The sequence below is a fragment of the Lithobates pipiens genome, unplaced genomic scaffold (assembly GCF_037356315.1).
Source record: "Lithobates pipiens isolate NorthernLeopardFrog02 unplaced genomic scaffold, aLitPip1_a1.2 Scaffold_22, whole genome shotgun sequence".
Classification (NCBI taxonomy): Eukaryota; Metazoa; Chordata; class Amphibia; order Anura; family Ranidae; genus Lithobates; species Lithobates pipiens.
Window position 1 is genome coordinate 89,819,507 of NW_027507784.1, and position 26,157 is coordinate 89,845,663.

General features: G+C 47.3%; 1 protein-coding gene and 1 pseudogene across 1 annotated transcript in view; both read right to left on the reverse strand.

Moving 5' to 3' along the window:
* Nucleotides 1-26,157, reverse strand: part of WNT10A (Wnt family member 10A) — a 95,144-nt gene that overhangs the window by 14,042 nt on the left and 54,945 nt on the right. Inside the window, exon 3 of the mRNA XM_077447866.1 lies at nucleotides 8,953-9,326. Within this exon, the coding sequence (XP_077303992.1) occupies nucleotides 8,953-9,326 (374 nt within the window). The remainder of the gene's footprint in view (nucleotides 1-8,952; nucleotides 9,327-26,157) is intronic.
* On the reverse strand, nucleotides 1,778-1,898 carry LOC143925803 (U2 spliceosomal RNA; annotated as a pseudogene).

Sequence of the window (26,157 nt, forward strand, 5' to 3'; positions counted from 1 at the left end):
ATGTTAGTTCACCTTTAGGTCTTTTCTGTAGAGGAGAACTAACACTTTAAGGAAGATTTCCGGTATGGATATTCTTACATAATTACATTGGTCAATTATGTATATACCATACCCTTGGGCTCCCTCTAGACCAGAGGTCTCCAAACATCCTAAGTTTAATGCTTTTCAGACTTTAAGAGGGCCGGGCCATGGCCAGTGAGAGTAGAAAATGCCCCAGCATCAATGGGAGTCCACAATGTTTGGTGGTCAGTGGGATTTAAAAAAAGTGTTCAGGAGGAGGAGGAATAGTGCCACATCATTGGTATTATTAATGGCAGGAACAGTGCTGGTGTCAGGTGGAAGAATTATGTCCTATTATTAGTGTCAATGGGAGGAACAGTGCCCCATTGTTGGTGTCCGTGGGAAGAATAATGGCCCACTGTTGGTGTCAATGAAAGGAATGGTGATTCATTGTTAGTGTCAATAGAGGGAATAGTACCTCAAGGGCCAGACAAACTCAAGCACATCCCCTCACGCCACAGTTTGGAGATCACTGCTCTAGAACAGTGGTCTCCAAACTGTGGCCCTTTGCTTGCTTTATCCAGCCCTTTGGACACCCCCCCCCCCCACACACACACACACACTGTCAGCAACAGTGGGGAATAGTTCCTACCCCTGACATACATAGAGAGTGGGGCACTATTCCTCCCACTGACACCAATGATGGGGCACTGTTCCTCCCACTGACACCAATGATAGGGCACTGTTCCTCCCCCTAATACCAAAGATGGGGCATTGTTTACTCCACTGACCCCATAACATTTTCCACTTCCAGTAGCCACAGTCTGCCCCCCCCCCCCCTAAAGTTTGTAGGACAGTAAACTGGACTTTTGTTCAGAACATTTGCAGACCACTGATCTAGAAGCTAGAAATCATTGTTCTAGGTACAACTACTCCAATGATCTCCCACTTGTATCCAGGTCTGGTGCTCAGCAGCTTCCTTACTGCATTGTGAACACAGGAGGCTTCTTTGCATGGTCTCAGTGATTGCAAACCATTTTCTGATCAGGCAAGGCGGAGAGGTGGGGTGATGACATTACTCTATTAACCTCATCCAATCAGGGAATTCTCTGCATTCATTGAGATAATGCAACACATTTTTTTTTTAATCTGCGGCGGTGCAAAAAAAAAAAAAGTGTATAAAAATGTGTGAAACACTAAGAAGTGCACTTAAGGGAGTGCTTTGTCCAACCCCTGAAGGGGTAGGACCTCTCCTTGATCCCCGGGGGTGCAAGGCTCCTCAAAGGGACATAGAGTTCCAATGGTCTGCCTGACCAGAAGGCCTGGCAGACCCTATTCTTCTAGGTTAGCAAAAGTGAAAGAGTGACAAACGTGAGGAGAAAATCAATTAAAATAAATAAGTGGCCGTACATGTGCACTGGCCGGGCCCCGAGGCCTGGAAGATAACAAAAACTGCCCCTGACTTAGCCAAAAGGCCCAGCCCAGTGCAGAAAAAGTTTTAGTGACTGTGACCATGTGACCATGTGACGGTTCACACAGTTGGGTACCACACCCAATGTTACTAAGAGCACCCCTAAGGCGACCAGTGCCAGAGGGCACAGACACTGGGGCTCTCTGCCTTCCCAGCCAATGGCCAGATAAGTTAGATCCACTCAAATCAGGAGGAACTAGGCTTTTCCAATTTTCCTGAGGGAAATAAGCCTGTGCCCCAACTGCCTATGGGTGCCCTGGTTTCTGTTCCAGCCAGTACTAGCCTTCAGAGCCCCCATTACTCCAGCAGGGGTACTATATAGCCAATCATCTCCACCATAAGGCAGGAATTATGGCATAGCACCCCTACTGGACACTAATAAGACCAGATACTACACTTGATCTTAGCCAAAAGGCCGAGAAGCGATATAATACAACACTATCTCCCCCCCAACCATGGGGGGGGGGGGGGGGGGGTATGGTCAGCAGGCCCACTATTCACAGAATGCTCATTGGAAATTGTGGTGAAGTTTAATGATGCAATGCAAGTTTCTAAAATGGCGCCACTTATAGAAATGTTTTTTCCTGCAGTGTTCCTGTGCAAAATACATGCAAAGGGCTTGATTTACTAAAGGTAAATAGACTGTACTTTGCATGTGCAGTAGCTCCAGAGCTTAGTAAATGAGGGGAATCTCTAAAGACTTCTATCATCCAATCATGTTTAAGCAAAAATGTTGCATTTTTTTTCCTTGCATGTGATTGGGTATTATTTACAAAGTGAAGCTTTACCTCATTGGGGTTCATTTACTAAAGGCAAATAGACTGTGCACTCTGAAAGTGCAGTTGTTCCAGAACTTAGTAAATGAGGTAAGGCTTCATTTTGCAAAAAGTACCCAATCACATGCAAGGAAAACAAAAAAAAATGTGTTTTTGCTTGCACATGATTGGATGATGGAAATCAGTGGAGCTTCTGCTCATTTACTAAGCTCTGGAGCAACTGCAAAGTGCACAGTCTATTTGCCTATAGTAAGCCAACCCCCTTATACATGGCTTTAGTAAATCAACCCCAATAATTCTCTACTGGTCTGCTGGGCTCTCATAACTATTTAGCTGTAAAATACAAGAGCCATGAAACAGTTTCATGGGGATTTTCCACAAAAATTCCAAAAATACTTAATTTATGCAATGTATTTGGGGGTTGATGTACTAAAGGCAAATAAAGGGGGTTATTTATTAAAGCCAGAGAGTGCAAAATTTGGTGCAACTCTGAATAGAAACCAATCAGCTTCCAGTTTTCATTGCGAAAGCTTAATTGAACAAGTTGAGGTTAGAAGCCGATTGGCTGCCATGCAGAGCTGCACCAGATTCAGAGTGCTCTGGTTTTAGTAAATCCCCCCCAGACTGTGCACTCTACAAGTCCAGTTGCTCCAGAGCTTAGTAAATGATCAAGACGCTCTGCTGACTTCCATCAATTATGTGCAAGCAAAAATTCAGTTATTTTTTTTAAATGTCCTCCTTGCACATGATTGGGTATTCTTTGCAAAGTGAAGCTTTACCTCATTTACTAAGCAACTGCACATGGAACGTGCAATTGCACATTGCAAAGTGCACAGTCTATTTGCCTATAGTAAATCAACCCCATTGACCATTTGGTTATAGAATACAAGGACCTGCAAACTGTCAGCTCTGTACATTGTTAGTTTCATTGTGCGTCATGGCATGCCAACGTGACTTTTATAAGGTGCATATCTTCCATAAAAAGATTTGATAGAATGGGCAAAAATAAAAAATAAATACATATACAGGCGGTCCCCGGGTTACAAACAAGATAGGGTCTGTAGATTTGTTCTTAAAGCGGGGTTCCACCCTAAAGTGGAACTTCCGCTGATCGGAACCCTCCCCCCCTCCGGTGTCACAATTGGCACCTTTCAGGGGGGAGGGGGGTGCAGATACCTGTCAAAGACAGGTATTTACACCCACTTCCGGGCATAGACTCCCATGGGAGTCTATGCCTCTTCCTGTCCCTGCGCGCTGTCTGCTGGGACACACACGGGTCCCAGAGACAGCGTGGACAATTCCTATTGCGCTGCGCGACTCGCGCATGTGCAGTAGGGAACCAAGAAGTGAAGCTGCAACGCTTCACTTCCTGATTCCCTCACCTAGAATGGTTGCGGCAGCAGCCGAGAGCCGAGCGACATCGCTGGATCCTGGGACAGGTGAGTGTCCATTTATTAAAAGTCAGCAGCTGCAGTTTTTGTAGCTGCTGGCTTTTAATACTTTTTTTCACAGTGAAATCCCTCTTTAGGCCGGGTTCACACCACAGCGATGCGGGAACGCCGCGAATCCGCGGCGTTTTCCCGCATCGCACACCTCCCGCCGGCAGTTCACACTGCCCTATGCGGACGGCTGGGAGTGTCAATGATATGTTAATGACACCCCCAGATCCGTCCGCATATCGCAGTGCGATCTGCCGACTCGCAGAGGAATCGGATCGCATGGTGTGAACACCCATGCGATCCGATTCTGTTGCGGACCAAAAAAAGGGTCCCGTGCGAGTTTGCTGCGGGAGCGATGCGAATTCAGCCATACTATCTGTATGGCTGAACTCGCATCGCTACGGAGATCGGATGTGATTTGCACTGCAGTGCGGTGCGAATCACATCCGGATCTCCCCCCGCAGCAGTGTGAACCCGGCCTTAAGGCGAATCTGTTTGTAAGCCGGAACAGGTACATTTTGTACATGTACTGGGATAACTTTCTGGAGCAGATTCTTTTTTTCTTTTTCTCCATGGAAGCCCCCAGCAAGTGTCATCCCCTGCAGGTGAGTCCTGATCCATGATTTACAACGGTAGCTCGTACAGGTGGTTTAGATAATTACAGATGATCATCATTAACATCAAACACGGCACGAGAGAGAAACAAAGAAGTTGCCGTACTTCTGAGAAGATCAGAGGCTTAGCGGGGAAACCTTCCCCACCCAACTCCAGAGCAGGACCGATGGAGAGATGAGAGGCAGAAGGGAATAATCCAGCTGAGCCTTAGAAGGGTCAGGATCAGATAAAACACCAACATTATTTATCCACAGACTAAACAGACTGGAGGTGCAATGCACACACACACAGGTGGGGGCTCAGCCGTGCATAAAGTCATCCCTGTGTTTACTACAAAATAAAATTCTGTCCTGGAGACGAGAAATCCTATACCTACTCAACACTTACCGATAGTGAGAACTCGAACATAAATGAACACTCTACACCAGCCTTATTTAACCTTTTTAACACAGAGGAACCTATGAAATTACGTTACGGTCTAATGGAAACAATTATTTTTAACTATAGCTACAACCCATAATACAGTAGCATGATGATCAGTGGGATGAGTGCTCCTTATATTTGTGGTCAATTGGAAGAATCCCACTGACCACATTTATGTTAGTGGTTACTTATGTCAGATTCATTTTTGGTCAAGGAACCCTAGGGCTCCATGGAACCCCCAGTTGAGAAAGGCTGCTCTATACACATAAAATATACTTTTACCAGCATAATCTGACCACAGCACATAGTACAGTTCTTCCACACTCTACATCCAAAAAACATAAAAGATTCCTTCGTAGCCTCAACAATAGACATCATCAAAATATAATTATATTATACCCTATCCATAGAACACTAAACCTCCAACATGACCCACCACTGGACATGACCATAATACAACGCTATTACACGCTATACATAAAACACTACACCTCCAACATGACCCACCACTGGACATGACCGTAATACAATTCTATTACACTCTATACATAGAACACTACACCTCCAACATGACCATAATAAAATTCTATTACACTCTATACATATAGAGTGTCTCCGGCAACAAGGTGGTTGGTCTCTTAGTGGCAACAGCTTCTCCTTTACCTCCGACCACAACAGCTTCCCCGGCCAGTGGAACCGTTACTTCTGGTTGGACTACAAGCCTGCAGTCCCAACCCTACGCTGCTCTCCTGCTTCTGGATAGGCCCTCAGACAGCCTATCAACCAGATTTCCCCGGGATAGGCCTAAGGATTACGGCCTAGCAGCCTGGGGTAACATAACACACATCCACCCAGACAGCCATCCAGGTGGCACAGAACCCCCAATCACCTGACTTCGCCCAAATAAATAGGCTCTCCCAGCAGGCCAAGGGACCCAAGAAAATCCCTGCCCATTGGCTGAGACACCCCATTCATTCCTATTCTGCCCTCGTCTTATCTAATGTCATCAGCTACAGTGCCACCTAGCAACATAAGAGAAAAGTGCAGCAAGTCCAGAATTAGGAGATCAATTGATTTCTCCCTAACAATTGGCCAAGGCAACTATCGCCTGGCAGCTAAATTTAATTGCAGCCCTGCCTACACATCAGGGTGCTACATCAACATGACCCATCACTGGACATGACCATACTACAATTCTATTACACTCTATGCATAGAACACTACACCCCCATCATGACCTACCACTGGACATGACCATAATACAATTCTATTACACTCTATACATAGAACACTACACCTCCAACATAACCCACCACTGGACATGACCATAATACAATTCTATTACACTCTATACATAGAACAATAAACCCCCAACATGGTCAACCAGTAGACAGAACAGAATTCTATGGTACTCGACAGATATAGAATTTCAGTAAAAAACGTCCATGATTATTCTTTTCAACAGTAATAACAGTTAACAGTTGTGTAGATTCAGTATTTTTGTACACAAAAACACCACATATTATCTTTAGTTAACAATTACATTAAAATGATTTGACAGGACTGAAAAGCTCCTGACCTTATTATAATTGCACATTCCCACACACAGGGCCGTCTTTAAGGCGGGGCAAAAAGGGCAACTGCCCCGGGCCTAATCATTGTTGTAGGGCCCAAATCAGCTGCCCCTTGAGCCCATGCTGCCCGTGGTTGCCACTGCCAAAAGTACATTTAGCAATGGCAGGCACTTCCTCCAAAAGACTCTGATAACGCTGGGCAGGTGCCGCATTTGCCAATACTGCTCCTCTAGTCCCGGCTGCAGCCCTGTCAGTCAGATGGAGTGATCCAGGCATGGACTGGTCATCGGGACTACCGGGAGCTTCCCAGTGGGCCGAATGGCTCAGTGGGCCAGTCAGTTACAGTCCTGGAGCCCTTCCTCTCTGATAGTGAGAGTGATCGCAATTTCACTCCTGTTAGGAGGAGCAGCTAGGTCACTTGCTGGAGAGAGCATTAAGCGTTATGCTCCCTCCAGCCTGCAGGGGGAGATAGAAAGCTAGCAGACTTTCCTTCCTCTCTCCCCTTATCACTTGTTATCACATGACTGGGGAGAGGAACAAAAGCTGCCTTCAAAACTGAGTACATGTGGAAGGGGGAGGAGAGGGAGGACACTCTGATGTGAAGGGGGCTGCTTGTGGGGACTCTGATGTGAAGGGGGCTTCTGGTGGGGACTCCTGATGTGGACACTGATGTGAAGGGGGCTTCTGGTGGGGACTCTCTGATGTGAAGGGGGGTGCTGGTGGGGACTCTCTGATGTGAAGGGGGCTGCTGGTGGGGACTCTGATGTGAAGGGGGCTGCTGGTGGGGACTCTGATGTGAAGGGGGCTTCTGGTGGGGACTGTCTATGAAGGGGGCTGCTGGTGGGGACTGTCTGTGAAGGGGGCTGCTGGTGGGGACTGATGTGAAGGGGCAGCTGGTGGGGACTGATGTGAAGGGGGCTGCTGGTGGGCACACTCAAAGTTAAAGTGGGCCAGTCATGATGAAGTCCAGTCCAGCCCTGGAGTGATCTGTTCTCCACCTTACATTGCACAGCTTCTCGTCCATTATGAGTGCTGCCGCTGATGTCCCTGATGAACCCCAGCCCCACTGTGATAGTTCCCTTGCTTTCATGTTAGGGAAATCGCTCATGCCACCCCCCACAACTGCCTGCTGTGGAGGAGGAGGAGAGAGATGCATTGGCTCAACTTAGTTCAGGTGAGACCCACATATAGGGCACACACGGAGGGGGGCCTCTAGCAACCAATCAATGGGTGGTAATGATGTGCTGTATCCCCTAGCAAACAGTCAGTGAGTGGTAATGATATGCAGTAACCTCTAGCAACCAATCAGTGAGTGGTAATGATGTGCTGTAACCTCTAGCAACTTATAAGTGAGCAACAATGATGTGGTGTAACCTCTAGCAACTAATCATTGAGCAGTAATGCAGTGGTGTAATTTCTAACAACCAATCAGTGAGTGGTAATGATATGCATAACCTATAGTAACCAATCAGTGAGCAGTAACGATGTGCTGTAACCTCTAGCAACTAATCAGCGAGTGATAATGATGTGCTGTAACCTCTAACAACCACTCAGTGAGCGGTAATGATGTGCTGTAACCTCTGACAACCAGCCAGTGAGCAGTAATGATGTGCTGTAACCTCTAGCAACTAATCTGTGAGCAGTAATGATGTGCTGTAACCTCTGTCAACGAATCAGTGAGCGGTAATCATGTGCTGTAACCTCTAGCAACTAATCAGTGAGCAGCAATGATGTGCTGTAACCTCAAGCAACTAATCAGTGAGCTGTAATGATGTGGTGTAACCTCTAGCAACCAGTCAGTGAGTGGTAATAATGTGCTGTAACCTCTAGCAACTAGTCAGTGAGCCGTAAAAATATGCTGTAACCTCTGGCAGCCAAACACAATCATTCTCTGATCTGCTGCAGTAAACTGAATTTGAGTCAAGCTATTGCCCAGACTCCAGCCAATATTGAAGATGGCCCTGCCTACACAGCATAATGCCAACCTGGCAACCTAGGTGGATGTACATAGCATGTGTAGGTAACAGGTAACATGTGGGCTCTGGAGAGGAGCCATTTAGAAAGAAGTAATCCCCTTTGAGTCAAGGTCCATTGGTTAGAATTCATGGCCTACAAAGTCACTGCATGCTTTTTAATGCTATGATCTAGGAACCTTCCACTGTGGTTCATAAACAACTTTGGCTGTACTTTACCTACCCTACAAAAAGTCTTGAGGGACCTATTAGCATCCCCTCTTGTCCTGTAGTCCCACCTCTTATCTCTGCCATTAGCATCAAAAGGTCATTTCACCCAGCAGTGAGATCTCCCTGCCATAATTCCTGACTTTGTTCCTGTCCACCCAGGAGTTTTAAGTGTTCCTGTGTACTATTGTGTGTTCCAGCTTCTCCAGTCAGATTCTCCATATTATAAAATACGTTAGGGATGGTGCAAACCCCTCATAATGAGCACATCAGGTGCACAGACCCAGAAACTCAGTGCAGAGATTTCTCCAAAAGAGTCCCTGAGATACAGAAGATGTCAGATGTTGGCTGACCACTCTGATCTTATGGGCCCATGAGTGACATGTGGCGTTTTAGATTCTGTTAGGAGGACTTGTGGAAATTAGGTAATTGAAAACTGTGCATCATAAATGTGAAAAGATTGTGTGCACTCACCTGCCTTCCCACTCTGTTGTTATGGAGCCTCATGCGGGCGTGTATGTCTTTGTAAAGTTCCCGAGAATCCAAGAAGTCTTTGGAAAACTTCTCCCCGTATTCCACATCGGGGCTGCAGCCTCCCCATTCCCAGGAGTCCTGTGGCCCCGGAACCTCAGCAGGCATGTGTTCCATTACACCATGGACCATCCCCTTCCCTCGATTCATTGCTTCCATCTGCAACCTGTGCAGCTTAGCTTTGAATGCATCTTCATCCCCTCTCCTCTTCTCATCACAACCGCATGACTTCAGCTTGCCCATGGCACAAGCGTTGGACACTGCATGGACCACTCCAGCTGCCGCAATAGCATAGGCGTAGGCACTCTCCCGGAATCCTGCAGGGAATAAGAATGATAAATCTCAATTCTAACAATCATTTCAGTCTAAAAAAGGTTCTTGTTAAGGATAAAGCATATAGAACAACATATAGTATATACACGGCTTACAGCTAGTGGAAACCCAAAATTCGGTATCTCAGAAAATTTGAATATTACACAAGACCAATAAAAAAAGGATTTTTAATACGGAAATGTTGGCTTACTGAAAAGTATGTCCATGTACAGTATAGTAACCACTCAATACTTGGTCGGTGCTTCTTTTACATGAATTACTGTGTAGCGTCGGTACTCCTGAAGAGTATGCGCTATGTCTGTAAATTTAGTTTTTTTCCCAGGACTATAGTTGAGTCTTGGGGTTAATTGTTCTAAATTGTGGTTTTGGCATCAGTTTGGCTGGGCTGTACTAATGTTCTGCCTGGTCATAGGTGTAGGTAGCACCTCTGACAGGCATTGGAATGCAGTCTGGTTGGACGCATTGGGTAACAATCTCTCTCTCTCGGAGCCAATCAGTGGGTGCGTTGTCGTGCTGTGTATTCCGGGAGAGGGTACTTAAGGTGCTGAAGTCACGTGGTTCTGGGGTTCCAGCCTAGAAGTATGTTCTGACTCCATGGTCCTGGTCCTCCTGACCAGCCCCCAGAGGCCCTCATGGCCTGGGGTGCGGATCCATCCGTTTCCGAGTCTTGGAACTGGCTAGTCCGAGACACAGTAACTGGAAGGAGGATTCTAAAGTGGTCTGGTGCCATCTCGAGTTTTGGAGAGGCCCAGCAACTCATCATGCAACCAGGGGAGGACTCTTCGGAAGAGGGCCACACACAAGGCTGGCTGCTAGGTAAGAGCCTGGATGCTGAGCTGTTATGGACACTAATTGAATCCACATTTCTTACGGTATCGCCGGACAGGCTGCAAGATTCTGGTACCGTAAGAAGGTTCCTATTTTCATCCTTCTGTTACAACTAAGTTCCTGTGAGAGACTTTCTGTGTTCATCTAAAAGTTTGCAGAGACTTTGCCAAGTTTGAGTCATTTGTTGGCTGCTCCATAAACCAGGATTTATCCGACAGTGGAAATATCCAGTTGCGAGTGGCTATTCCCTGGATTACCAAGAGAGAGACATTTATTAAGTGTTAGTAGTTTCAAAGTGCCTGAGCTTCCATACCTATACCCTCTATTCCCAACTGAGAGACTGTGTTTCTGTTCAACGTTTTAAGCAAATAAAAATTCCTAAGGGAATTCAAGTGTCGGTCTCTGCAGTTATTGGGCCATCAACCTCGGGAACCCCTAGACAAGAACGACGAGTTACAAGGCGGAGGAGGTACATGGTAAGCCCAAGAAAACCAGCCGCTCCTTCAGGGGTCAGTGCTACAACTGCATCAATGCAATTCATTGCAATTCATCAGATCACTCTTCATAACATTATGGAGTATATGCAAATTGCCATCATAAAAACAGCAGAGGCAGCAGACTTTGTGAAAATTAATATTTATGTCATTCTCAAAACTTTTGGCCACGGCTGTACAACTCATGATTAGGGATGAGCTTCGTGTTCGAGTCGAACGTACGTTCGACTTGAACATTGGCTGTTCGTCCGTTCGGCGAAATCCGAACACTTGGTCCGTTCGCGTCAAAATTCGCATGGCGCTCACGGCCCACAATGCACTGCGATGGCGCAGTGCATTGCTGGCTCATGATTGGCCAAGCATGCACTGTGACCCCACATGCTTGGCCAATCGCAGCGACAGCAGCGAGGAGAGCCATGATTGGCCACAGGCAGTATGCCTGTGGCCAATCATAGCTCAGGCTGTGTAGTGCACGCCCCACACTATATAAGGCCGCCATTGAGGCGGCCTCGTGTAGTATGTTGGCATCTGAAGCAGTGGGTGTTCTGTGTACCTTCAACACAGTACACACCGATCGTTTTTGGCTGATTTCCTATCTTGCTGTTGTGTAGTGGTTATTGTCTGTGCCCTGACTGCAGTATACACCACTATATTCACCTCACCTATATAGCTAGTGATCTATCTTTAATAATAGAGCTTGCAGTCAGTAGTGTTAGGAGATAGTGCGTGCTGTCTGCGTGCTCTGTACCCAGTACATACCGCTATAATCCACCTACATAGCTGTTCTCTATTTGAGCCCAATTGCCATCTGCAGGAGTTATTGGAAGTTGTGTGTGCCTCCAGCACAGCACAGTATACATCTGTATATACCCCTTTATCTCTGGTGTTCTATAAAAAAGGCATCTGCAGGAGTTAGTGGGTGTTGTGTGCCTCCAGCACAATATAAACTACCCAACTGCTGTTTTACCCAACTCCCTTCAGGCCATTACCATGTCTGGAAGGCCAGCAAGGAGAGGCAGACAGGCGCGAGCCGATAAAAGAGGGCAAGCAGGCTCTGTGTCTAGAGACAACAGTGCTGGTCGTGGACGCGGTGCATTGTCATCAGCACGTGGCCATGGGACATGCTTGTCCTTTTCGGCAGCTGGACATGTTGAACCGCAACATGCCAACGACTTGGTAGAGTGGATGACCAAGCCCTCTTCATCCTCCTCATCCTCTCTCACCCAGTCTCAGGGTACTAGCAAAGCAGCTGCCAACGCATCGTCTTCCCTCCTCTCAATGTCATCATCAGTGACTCCTTCCCTAGACCCACCACGTCCTCCTGAGGAGTCTCCTGAACTCTTTGAGCACAGTGTTGGGTACATGCTCCAGGAGGATGCCCAGTGTTTGGTGGGCTCTGATGATGACACTCAGCTAGAGGAAGGCAGTAGCGTGAGCGCAGAGAGAGGGGATGCTCAAGAAGGACAGCAATCTGGCAGTCATGTTCCACAAGCTGCAGCATACTGCCAGGTTTGCTACAGCGATGAAGAGGGAGGGGATGATGAGGGCACTGACTCCACGTGGGTGCCTGGAAGGAGGGAGGAGGAGGAGGAGGAGGCACATGTTCAACGAGGCAGGATGCCCTCCGGGGGCCAGCTTAGGGGCAGCACACCGACTGAATCACACCGCAGAGCTCCGCCTGTGCAGAGCGCTGCCTCTGCGCGTTATTCTAAAAGTTCTTTGGTGTGGGCCTTTTTTGAGACGAGTACATCAGATCGCACCGCTGCTATTTGCAACATATGTCTCAAGCGTATCTCACGTGGCCAAAACATCAGCCGCTTGGGCACCACATGCTTGACCAGACATATGTTGACCTGCCATGCAGCTCGTTGGCAAGCGTACCTCAAAGACCCACACCAAAGAACAAAGCGGACCTCTCCTTGCTCCTCATCAGCTGGCATCTCCAACCCCACTAGACCTTCAGTCCTCTCTGAAACCTGCTCTGAGAGGAATGAAGGTGTAGAATTAGGTGTGTCACAGCCAAGTGCTTCCGGGAACTCTGCTAGTGGTACACCCACGTCCGATTATAGCAGGCAAATGTCCCTGCCCCAGCTGCTGGACCGGCGGAAGAAGTTTACTCCCAGCCATCCACATGCCCAGCGGTTGAATGCTAGCTTGGCTAAATTGCTAGCACTTCAACTGCTGCCTTTTCAGTTGGTAGACTCGGCCCCCTTCCGTGAGTTTGTACAATGTGCGGTTCCTCAGTGGCAGGTCCCCAAACGCCACTTTTTCTCACGGAAGGCGATTCCGGCTCTCTACCGGCATGTGGAAGGCAATGTCCTTGCCTCGCTGGACAGGGCGGTCAGCGGTAAGGTGCATATTACCGCTGACTCATGGTCCAGCAGGCATGGACAGGGACGTTACCTGTCTTTCACGGCCCATTGGGTCACTCTTCTGGCTGCTGGGAAGGATGCAGGACAAGGTGCAGTAGTGTTGGAGGTTGTTCCGCCACCACGCCTCCAAAATGCTACTATTGGTTGTGACACACCTCTCTCCTCCACCCCCTCCTCTTCTTCTTCCTCCATGGCCTCTTCCAGTGCTCTGTCCTCAGAACCAGCGGTGCTCCGTAGGCGTTCCAGGGGCTACGCAAGTACGCAGGCAAAACGATGCCATGCCGTGCTTGCGCTGGTTTGTTTGGGGGACAGGAGCCACACTGGGGCGGATGTTTTGTCAGCTCTGCAGGGGCAGGCCGAGAGGTGGTTGACGCCACGCCAACTTAAGCCAGGAATGGTGGTTTGCGACAATGGCACCAACCTCCTCTCCGCCCTCCGACAGGGACAACTGACCCATGTGCCCTGTGTAGCTCACGTCCTTAACCTGGTGGTGCAGCGGTTCTTGGGCAGGTACCCCGGCTTACAGGATGTCCTGAAGCAGGCCAGGAAAGTCTGTGTGCATTTCCGCCGATCATTTAATGCCTGTGCTCGGCTGGCTGAGCTCCAAAAGGAGTTGAACCTGCCCAAGAACCGCCTTATATGTGACATGCCCACCAGATGGAACTCAACATTGGCCATGCTGCAGCGGCTGCACACGCAGCAGAGGGCCATCAATGAGTACCTGTGCGACTACGGCACCAGGACAGGGTCAGGGGAGCTTGGTTTTTTCTCACCACGCCAGTGGGGCATGATCAGGGATGCATGCACTGTCCTGTCACCGTTTGAGGAGGCCACAAGGATGGTGAGCAGTGACAGTGCATGCATCAGTGACACTGTACCTCTTGTCCACCTCTTGGAGCATACGCTGCGTGGAATAATGGACAGGGCACTTGAGGCAGAACAGAGGCAGGAAGAGGAGGACTTCCTTGCCTCTCAAGGCCCCCTTTATCCAGACAGTGTTCCTGCTGTGCCACCCATCACACAGGAAGAGGATGAGGAGGAGGAAGAGGAGGAGGAGGATGATTGTGTCAGCATGGAGGTGGAGGCTGGCACTCAGCATCAGCATCAGCAGTCTTATAGGGATGATTTACAGTCCCAAGAAACACGTGGACTTGTACGTGGCTGGGAGGAGGTAGCTGTGGATCATGTTGTCCTTAGTGACCCAGAGGACTCCGGACCGAATGCCTCAGCTAACCTACGCTGCATGGCCTCCCTGATCCTGCAAAGCCTGCGGAAGGATCCTCGTATTCTTCGGATCAAGGAGAGGGACCATTACTGGCTGGCCACTCTCCTTGATCCACGGTACAAGGGTAAGGTTGCCGACCTTATCTTGCCATCGCAGAGGGAGCAGAGGATGAGACATCTCCGGGAGGCCTTGCAGAAAGCTCTGTGCAACGCGTTCCCAGAGACTGGGAGGTTACAAACTCCTGGTCCTGGACAACGTGTTGCTGAGGCATCTGTCAGAAGGAGCGGTGGAGAAGGTGGCCGTCTGACTGATGCTTTCAGACAATTTTTTAGTCCGCAGCCCCAAGGTATGATTGGTTCCAGCACCCATCGCCAGCGTCTGATTTACATGGTGCAGGAATACCTAGGGGCAAGGTCAGACTTGGACACCTTTCCCACCGAAAATCCTCTGGCTTACTGGGTCTTGAGGATGGATCACTGGCCAGAGCTTGCACAGTATGCAATTGAGCTACTGGCCTGTCCTGCATCCAGCGTTCTTTCGGAACGCACCTTCAGTGCTGCTGGTGGCTTTGTTACCGATCACAGGGTGCGCCTGTCCACCGAATCAGTTGATCGACTGACCTTCATCAAGATGAATCAGTCTTGGATCACCCACAGCTACCAAGCACCTGAAGCTGATGTAACCGAATAATTTTTTTTGAAATACCACATCCCTTCAAGACTGCCTATGCTGATGCTGAGTGACTGTCCTGTTATGTTGATTGTCTATCCTCTTCCTCCTCCGCTGATATGTTGGAAGAACATTTTTGGTTCTGGGTGATGCCAGCAGCCCAATTTTTCTGCCCCTGTTTAACAGGGGCGTTTAAGTACAATTTTTGATGCAATGCTTTGCAGCAGGGCTAATTCCTGCAATAAAACTAGAGTATATGGCAGAGGTTGCAGCGTGGTGGCACCAGCACCAGTGCCTAAGGCCCAATTTTTCTGCCCCTGTTTAACAGGGGCGTTTAAGTACAATTTTTGATGCAATGCTTTGCAGCAGGGCTAATTCCAGCAAAAAAACTAGAGTATATGGAAGAGGTTGCAGTGTGGTGGCACCAGCAGCAGTGCCTAAGGCCCAATTTTTCTGCCCCTGTTTAACAGGGACATGTAATTACAATTCTTGATATAATATTTCACAGGGGGGCCCCTTCCTGTGCCCACTCAGAGTAACGGTGAGGACTTATAGTGTTGTGGCACCAGCACCACAACCACCAAAGGTCAATTTTTCTACCACTGTTCAACAATGGCATGTAATTACAATTCTTGATATAATCGTTCACAGCAGGGCGCTCCAGCGCCCACCAAGAGTCACTTTCAGGGCTTTGAGGGCTTACAATGTTGTGGCAAAACCAACACCTTGTTCCGCCATTTCTGCAGAGCATATAGGGCAGGCCCCTACTTTCAAACATCCAACTTACAAACATCTCCTACTTGCAAACGGAAGGAGACAACAGCAAGTGAGATGAAAAAAGATGGACGACAAAACAAAAATTATACAGGGGTGATAACCCTTCCCTATGTTTTCCAAAAAGCTTAAAAATCGTTTTTTTGACTGGAGCTACACTTTCAAAATGTACCATTTGAAAATTACAAACAGATTCAACTTAACACAACAAACCTACACAGTCCCTGTCTTGTTTGCACCGCCTGTATACTGCTGTTCTGAGTATATAGGGCCTGGGGGCCACACGCATTTCCTTTTTTTAATATGGGTACAGGGTTCCCCTTAATATGCGTACAAGACCCAAATAGGCTGGTAATGGGCAGGGAGGGCTACCCATGCCATTTTTCTCAATGATTTTCAACCATATTGCAGGAACCAGATATAACATTAAAACCGCAAGCAGTTCAATATTTTGTTCCCCCCTTCTCAGAAATTGCCATACATGGAGAGATGGGAAGGGGATATGCATGTCACTTTGACGATGGAGGAGTGGAACAAAGTAATACGAAGTGCATCAAAATCTTTCATTAACACATCTTTGATTGAAGCAAACTATAAGGTGCTGATGAGGTGGTATATGGTTCCGGCCCGTCTGGCCACCTTCGCCCCTGGGGCGTCTCTGCGGTGTTTTAGGGGCTGTAATGCGGATGGTACAATGTATCATATATGGTGGACGTGCCCGAAGGTGCGACGGTTTTGGATACGCACATACAATTTTATGTATTCTTTGACCCGAGTGAACCTCCGCAAATCGCCCCTGCACGCGCTGCTGGGACGCCCCGTAGAAGGGGCTTCAAAGCCAATGAGCAGGCTTATAACTTTTATCTTTGTGGCAGCGAGGATCTCCATAGCTAAATCGTGGAAATCACCAATTGTTCCGTTTTACTTACTTAAAGCAAAATTGTCCTGGATAATGGTGAATGAACGTTTATCGGCAATACTCGCTGACAGAATGGCTTGGTTTAATAGAGTGTGGGAACCTTGGATTAGAGATCTGGTAACTGAGTAAAGGGAGTCCTTCTGATGTGGGGCTGGGGGGTGGTCCCCGGGAACTGGAGTGCATCCTTCTTCTTCTTCTTCTTCTTTCTTTCTTTTTTTTTGCTTTTTATTTCTTACTTCTTTATCCTTTCTTACTATAGCTACTTTCGTTCATTTCCTTTTTTTAATTGAGTGCACCTGAAAACACAAGTGCCCGTACCCCCTCTTCTTTTTTTTTCTTTCTTTTATTATCATATATTTAGGAGGTACTGTGGCACTGAAGTCAAAAAGGGAGGATTGGATAATGAGGGCTCAGATGCTTGTCTCTGGACCCCTAATAGGAGCAAGATGCAGGATAACTACCTGGAGGGGTTGGGCCTGTAACCCTTTGAAATACCCTTGCAGCTTCACACATGTACAACCGTTTCTTTCCTCCTTCCTTTTTATAGTTGAATTGTTCCGTATTGTTTTCTTGTGCTTTTATGCATCGACAATGTCAGATACTGAATTTGTAATTTCTTCTGTTGAAAATTGAATAAAAATATTGTAAAAAAAAAAAAAAAAACGCAAGCAGTTTTAAATGGTGTTATTTCCGTTAAATGTCATTTTGTGCAGGGACTGTTCTAAACACGGGAAACACGTGGCACTTCACAGGCATACTACAGACACCCCCCAGGCACCATATTTACAGGAATATTTCACTTTTTTTTTTCACTTTAATCGTCATTAAAATCAGTGCTCCCGCCAAAACGGCCATTTTTAAAAACATTTTAGGCATTGACCCATGTCCCCTGGAGCAGGAGCCAGGTCCCCAAACCCTTTTTAGGACAGTATCTTGCATATTAGCCGTTAAAATTAGCACTTTTCATTTCGAACGTTCGAGTCCCATAGACTTCAATGGGGTTCTAACGTTCGTAATGAACGTGGGGTCCGTTCGAAAGTTCTGGTACAAACCGAACCGGGGGGTGTTCGGCTCATCCCTACTCATGATACATTAGTGTGGTGGTCAGTGGCAAAAACGCTCTTTACACTTGTGATCATTGGGAAGAATTACTCCCTTATAGATAGCTAAAAACATCAATGGTATCAGTGGGAACTTATATGAGAGGCAGAAATTTCAAATGTCTCAAAGAAACCCCTAGCAACCACTGGAGGAACCCTATGGTTCCATGGAACCCTTGTTGAGAAACCCTGAATTAGAGCAACTGATGTATGTCACAATATTAACCTTTTTTTCTTGTATGTGTCTTTAACCCCCTAGTGGTAATCCCGAGTCTGGCTCGGGTTGGGATTTTACTAACAGGAGCGGTAACCCTGAGCCAGACTCGGGATCGCATCGCTGGATGCAGGGGAGGACACAGGGAGAGAGTTACTTACCTTGTCCCCTGGATCCAGCGATGTCCTCCGCGCTGTGTGATCGAGCCGTCCTCCGCTCGATTCACAGTGCCGAATGCCGCCAAGCTCCGTTCCCTGCGACGTTACGGCGCACGGGAGCGGAGAACGGAGGCAAATTCAAAAAAAAGTAAAAAGACCCAAAACACACACAGCACTGTAATCTTACAGATTACAGTACTGTATTCAAAAATTACACACACCCTTTGTCCCTAGTGGTCTGTCCAGTGCCCTGCATGCACTTTTATATTATAAATACAGTTTTTTCTGCCTGAAATTTTGGAGATTGTCCATAGCAACCAAAAAGTGTCCCTTTTTCAGTGTTTTAGGATTTGATTACATTATTGAATAATTTTTATTATTATTTATTATATTATAAACTTTATCATACCCGGGATGTCTGCTAGACTCTGGTTTGAACAGATTTAAGAGAGTTATTCCTAAGAATTACAGGACTACAAAATAAAACGACAAATTTCCATGCAAAATAATTGTACCGCTTTCAGCACCTAAATCCAGACTGAATCATAACGCCAGGGAGGTTAAACAGGAAGTAAACCTGGTGGGTTTTACTTCCTCTTTATTTCCCTGCAAAGGTAAAGCATAATGGACTACTATGCATCGCATAGTAGCCATCATGTGTCACTTACGTGACTTACCTGACACCGAAAGCCCACGATGTCTCCATTGCCCCCCACTAGCAGGGAGCGTCCATCTTCGCCCTTCTTTCTTCTGGGGCAGTGAACTCCGGCTCTGTGTCTGGCCGGAGTCGCGTGATGTCACCTCCGCGCATGTGCACAGGAGCCGCCAGTCACGGCATGATCCCTATTAGAAACGGTACAATGTGCCCTTTCTAAAGGGAAACATGCGCCAATGACATTGGTGCATGCACCATAGTCATCTGCGCTCGTCTTTTTAGTAAATATCTCCTAAACCGCGTAAGTTTAGGAGATATTTCAAGCACCTACAGGTAAGCCTTAACATAGGCTTACCTTTAAGGGCTCATTCGCACTTCTGGCAGCCCTTGCCGCCCCTATGAAAAGCGATCCATGGTGGATTGCTTTCAGAGGGTGGTTGGCAGATGGCTGCGAGGCAATGTGTTGTCTCTTTACTGCTTGTTTTAATCCTGCAAAGCCTGTGCATTACAAATTGTTGCCGGGCATTTGTCCCATGTCCCCTCCTATTCCTTCTGTTTTAAAAATGCATTGTAATTGTGCTGTAACTCTTTATAATGTAAAGCACTGTGCAAACTTTTACCACTATATAAATCCTGTATAATAATATAATAATTCACTTGCGGAATGTGACATGGGTGTAATTTTTGCCACGGATGCAAAGCACAGCATCAAGACTGTGGCATATACAACCCTATCGGGTCATCGTTGCAGCTCAACTGCAGGTCCACCATCTATCTATTTTACATAATGATAATGAGTAATTTGTTTCTTTATATAATAATGTATAGAATATTTAAATGTTAACCCCTTCCTGCCCAACCTTGGAGTCCCTTTAACTATGTTGATACTCCCGGGGAGCTGAAAGGTCTGCTGTCACAGTAGTCATGTGATCGGGAGCCAGTCTTGCTGACTTCCAATCATTACTAGAAATAAGGATCCATCTTTGACAGCTTGGTCACTATGCTGGTAGCACATTCTTAGCACAGAAATCTCACCTGTCCACAGACGCAAAGTCATTAAAGTCCACCCTCTTTGCCCCTGCACATATGCATTACATGGGACGACAAGAGGGTAATTATCGTCTTATCACGATTAGTGAATAGATTCACAAATGAAGCAAATGCCGGAAATCTAGATATGTTAGCTATTTAGGTACCCTACTGATTGAACAATCTCTAGTTATTGAGTGCCAATTCACACAGGGGCGACACGACTTCAGCGACTTTGCAAGGTGACTTCAAAGCGACTTTGAGTAACTTACAACACGACAGGCGACTTTGGCTGTGGCCAATCAGAGAATAATCAGCTCTCTGGAAAGGAGGGGTTTGCCTGGGTAACCTAATTTATTTTACTGTAAAGTCGCTTCACTGTAGATGGATATCAGACTTGGAGGCGACTTCCATTGAATTCTATGGGTACAAGTCGGATTGAAGTTGTACAGGAACCTTTTCTGAAGTCGGAGCGACTTCAGTAGTGTATATTAAGACGCCTCTCATTGACTATAATGCAATTCATAATGTCGAGTGATTGGGGCGACTTGAGGGCTGACAAGTCGCCCCCCAAGTCGTTTCAGTGTGAACCGACCCTGAGGGCCGATGGTGGGATTACATTTTTCTGCCCACCGCCTGAAGTTCTTTTCTGTTCTCAGCCACCACCTGTGCCCTATAGCTGCCTCCAAGTCAGTAGATTTTAATCAGTTATTTTTCAAGTTTCAACTTATTCTTATGACCGTCATTTTTGGTGGTATCTGTTTGCGACCGATTGGCAGAATGTTGAGCTGTTTCTATTTTGGGAGAGCTGAGCGTGGCTGGGGCTCTACTCATTTCACCGTTGGATGGCAGGCAGAGCAGAAATTGTTGTTTTTTCAGATTCTGGCAGCTCTTTAGAATACATTCTTTACATTAATCCTCTTTATCGAGTCTGTTTACCAACCTTCCTGTGCAAAGTGATTGGAGGGAGAGCCAAGACCTTCGCCGTTTTGCTTCCTCACAATTCCACCGGGTGCCGGCCCGAACATGTCTCCCCTATCCATCACCTTCACCACCCCCACTCTCCAGACTCCACCTCGGCTGAGAGTATACCTGCCTCGGCTGAACACCAGCCACGTATCCCAACTTGTTCCAGTCCCTCTATGCACCTTCTGCATGCCGGAAAAAAAAAAAATACCCTTAAGTGTGATGGGTTTAAAGATGAACTCTGGGCAATCAACTGAATAGACATGCAAAATACATCTATGAGAGCGGTTTTGCCTGCAAAAGGATTTGCAATTCAGTCTAGCCAGTCCTCAGATTTACACAGTCCTATTACAGAGTAGGGATGAGATTGAGTTTAGTAAGAAGGAAGGAAAATCTCACTCCTGCCCACTGCCACATAATCACCTGCAGCCAGGATATTCCCTGATCTGTATCTGCACATGCACGAAGAATGTGGCTCATGCCATCTGACCTAATATAGCCATAGGCCATTGACCCAATATGGCCACATAAGACTTCGTATAGCCATAAGCCGTTAAACAAATATGGCCACATGGCCTTGTGACTTAGTATAGTCAATAGCCGTTGACTGAATATGACCACATGGCCTTGTTATAGCCAATAGCTATTGACTGAATATGACCACATGACCTTGTGCCTTGGCATAGCCACATGGCCATGTGACATAATTTAGCCATAGGTCATTGACTCAATACAACCACATGCCCATGTCACTTAGTATAGCCATATGCCATTGACCGAATATGGCCCATTGGCCTTGTCACTTAGTCTAGCCAATAGCGATTGACTGAGTACAGCCACATGGCCTTGGTATAGCCATATGCCATTGACCTAATATGTCCACATGACCTTGTGACTTAATATAGCCATAGGCCATTAACCCAATATGGCCACTTGGACATTTGACCTAATATTATGGCTATAGGCCATTGACCCAATAAGATTTCCCCTGTCTGTTTATTATTGCTGTTCACTTCCGTTACCTACCTTGGCCTAGATTTCTGACTAAAATTCTATCTATTGACTTGGCACTTCTCTACCCACTAACCTCTGCTTTTACCGGACTTTGATTCTGCCTACAATTTGGTGCTTCGCTTTTCACCTGCTACGGACCCCAGTTTGTGTCCTGAGATTTCTTATATGTGAACTGGGTGTATCTTAGGGGCGTTCCCAACTGTACTCCTGCATATCTGATACCAGCACTCCTGAGTCCCAGCCACCAGTTTTGACACCCAAGCACTTGGGCCCTCCCATTGCTCTTGCAGGGCCTGTCCTAAATTCAAGGGGTGCTTGGACGCCAGTTGTGCAAGAGGCCACTCTCATCATCCTTGCTGTTCACGTGCTACTGACCACGCCTTGTGATCTGACTTCTGAGCCTGGTATTTCCTCAGTTAATTACCAGCTTTACACCTGCACATCCAATACCTGACCTCCCGAGTTCCAGTCATCAGTTCCAGCACCCAGGCACTTGTGTCCCTCGACCACCCTTGCAAGCTCTGTCCTAACTTCAAGTAATGCTCAGATGGGAATTGTGCATTAGGTTACCCTCGCCATCTTTGCTGTTCGCTTGCTACTGGCCCCGGCATGTGACCTCACTCTGTCTTAACTTCTATGGGTGATTGGATGGGAACTGTGCAAGAGACCACCCTCATCATTTTCACTGTTTAACTGCTACTGATCCCAGCTTGTAATTAGACTTCAAGGCTTGGTGTATCCTCAGTGCATTACCAGCTACACACCTGCACATCTGATACCAGAGTGCCTAAGTTCCAGTCAGTTCCAGCACCCAGGTACTTGTGTCCTCTAATTGCCCTTGAAGGCCCTGTCTTAACTTCATGGGTTTCTTGGATGGGAACTGTGCAAAAGGCCACTCTCATCATCTTTCCTGTTATTGTTGATGACCTTGGCTTGTGACCTGACTCTGCTCATATCTGGACCTGATGTATCCTCTCTGCATTACCAGTTTTATCTTTGCACATCTGATACCACAGTTCCGTACTTCCAGTCACCAGTTTCGTCACCCAGGCACTTGTGCCCTGCCACTAATCTTGCAGGCCCCATCTTAAAGTGGATCGAAAGGCTGAAGCCAGCACCCCTTAAACTTACCTGAGCACCATCTCGATCCAGTGTTGTGCACGAGAACGGCGGCTTCCAATGCTGTCAATCACATCCAGTGAGGAGGGAGCCGGGGGAGGGGGGGTGGAGCAGAGCCCTGTCTGTGTGTGTGTTTCATGGACACACAGAGCGGTGCTCGGGAGCGAGAATGTATAAGTGCCCCCATAGCAAGTGACTTGCTATGAGGGCACTAGGAGAAGAGGAGGAGCCAGGAGCACCGGCGGGGGACCTGGGAAAAGGAGAATCAAGGTTGCTCTGTGCAAAAACATTACACAGAGCAGGTAAGTATAACTTTTTTTATGTCCCTTTAATTTCCTTTTAACTTCAAGTAATGGTGGGAAGAGAATTGTGCAACAGGCCATCCTCGTCATTTCAGGCTCCTCATACAGGTACGTGACAAGGACAATGGCACAATGACCAGAAATTAATTGTTTGCTGTATAAAGATTAAACATAACCAGGATCAGTGGATCAATGAATCAGAATGAATCAGAATACTTGTCCCAGCATGTGATGAGTAATCCCTCTGATCACAATGTTCAATGCCAGCTCCCGAGTTTTATTTTTTTCTCCCAGTCTGAGCTCTGCTGTAAAGAGTGTACTTCCCAACTTTTTTGAGATGAAAATGAGGGACATATATTAGTAAAAGTATGTAGGCATAGGACACACACCCTGCCACACCCCCTTAAAGGAGAATTATACAGTAGTGCTTTTTTTTACCACTACTATTCCTTTATACTGGCTATTGAAATTTAAAGATGCAGCCCTTTACAAATTGGCGGAAAGGTTTAGGACTGTGAAAAACCTTTTGAAAGATAAAAAGTAAATTTTATATACAACTATATAAATCAGACCAACATGAGGAACAAATGAGGAGGAAAGGGAACAGAGGGACTTGTTAGGAGCTATGACAGAGGACTTTAGGCACGAAAGATACATTTGTTGCCTGCAGCGTCCTGGGATACCCACATTATAAATCCTAAAAGGCCTTAAGGTACTTTATGGCCCATGCAGCGCATCATTGGGGCTGTCTCCTCCGTTTTTTTGCAGCTCAACCCACTGATGGTGTGCCGTGGTGCATGTGCACAGTGCCTTGACAAGGTCATCCAGTGCTTAGGGCAATGGAATAGGAAGGGTAAGAGGGAGACATAGTTGGCAACATTTTTAAAAAAATTAGAGGGATACTTTGTCTGTAGGCGGAGTCTTATTATAATTAGGGGACGGAGCATTTCATTTCTAGGCATTGTGTAACGGAAAAGGAAAATGGTGAAAAATAGTCATGGCTTAAACAAAATATTGGGCGTGGGTTAAAGGGGTGTCCCCAGGCAGTGGAGTCCCTCCTTACATCAGTGTCCCCAGTGGAGTCCCTCCTTACATCAGTGTCCCCAGGCAGTGAAGTCCCTCCTTACATCAGTGTCCCCAGGCAGTGGAGTTCCTCCTTACATCAGAGTCCCCAGGCAGTGGAGTCCCTCCTTACATCAGGTGTCCCCAGGTGATGGGTAGCAGTGATGAGCATTGATGGGCAGCACTGATAGCCAACAAAGGGGTGTCCCCAGGCAGTGGAGTCCCTCCTTACATCAGTGTCCCCAGTGGAGTCCCTCCTTACATCAGTGTCTCCAGTGGAGTCCCTCCTTACATCAGTGTCTCCTGGCAGTGGAGTCCCTCCTTACATCAGTGTCCCCAGGCAGTGGAGTCCCTCCTTGCATGAGTGTCCCCAGTGGAGTTCCTCCTTACATCAGTGTCCCCAGGCAGTGGAGTCACTTCTTACATCAGGTGTCCCCAGGTGATAGCAGCAGCAGTGATGAGCATTGATGCGCAGCACAGATAGCCAGCACTGACTGGCATCACTGATGGCCATTGATTACTGGCACTTGTGGGCACAGATTGGTGCCAATTGTGGGCACTGATTGCTGGCAGTGGCATTACTGGCACTTAATTGTAATCAGGGCACTGATGATCAATGCCCTGATTACATCCCTAGATTTCTTCTGTGAGGAGATGCCGCTGATCGGCTCTCCTCACCTCACACTCTGTCAGTGTGAGGCGAGGAGCACCAATTACCGGCATCTCCGTGTTTACATGTGACCGGCAGTATCGATCACATGGTTAAAGAGTCCTAGCAACATGGCACGGCCGCGATCGTCTAGCTGTGCGCCCCCGGGGGGCGTGCAAGAGCAGTTGTTCTGGAGGGCCGTCATATGACGTCCACCCAGAACGAGAGCCGCGCCATCCAGCTGTCATTTGACGTCCGGCAGGCCGGAAGAGGTTAAGGAAGGTGTCTGGAGCTGCAGCTCCAATAGCCCCTATGTTAACCCCGGCCCTGTCTATGGCAATGCCAAAGTCAAGCTTCTGGTGCAGACTTGCTCTGCTGTAACCTATGAGATAAAGCGACCACACACACATTATTATACGGGATTTATATAGCACCAACAGTTTGCGCAACACATTCACACATTCCAATCTCCACAGGTGGGACTGGCAGTTCGCACCACAAAAGCTACTATTGAGCTGATCCACAGAGTGCTACTATTTCCGAAACTGTACTTGTGGCGGAGTGCTGCTTTAGCCTCCAGAAGCAGCCATTACACAATAGACAGGCAGCATGTCCTCAGGTCCTAAGAAGACCCGGGCTGAGATCGCAGGCGTGTCGCGTCCATGTAAAGCGAAGGAATTACTTTCTTCCGTGTATATAAATATCCGCGCCACAAATAATTCATCGGCAATCCACACGCACGGCTGGGCTGATGGCAAAGAAGTGGGAAAAGGGGATGAAATATTGAGAAGGCCTTGTCGCTTCTCATTAGGCTTGAGGACCCCACGAGCGCTCTTTGTACCGGGATAGCGGTGGGATAACGCGGGGAACGGCCATCCCCGGAGGCACTCCGAGCCATTAGCGAAGAAACACAAATATGTGTCTCTTCTAAGTGTTAGGAGGCTGTTAAAGCTAAACGGCGTCCTGTTTCACACCTCCGCGCCTCCCTTCCACGGACCTCCATTGGCTTCGTACACCAGGCCACCGCGCCTTCCAAATCTCTGCCTAGGCTTGGCTTCAAGCAGAACTATTTCTTCTATTATATAGTTCCTACAATTTACACAGAGCTTTACATACTGTACATTCACATCCGTCTCTGCACCCCAGGAGCTTGCAGTCTAATGTTCCTATCTCACATAGTAGGTTGGACTTGATGAACTTGTGTCTTTTTTGGACCTCACCTACCATGTAACTATATAACTAGGGCCAATTTAAATACTTGACCTC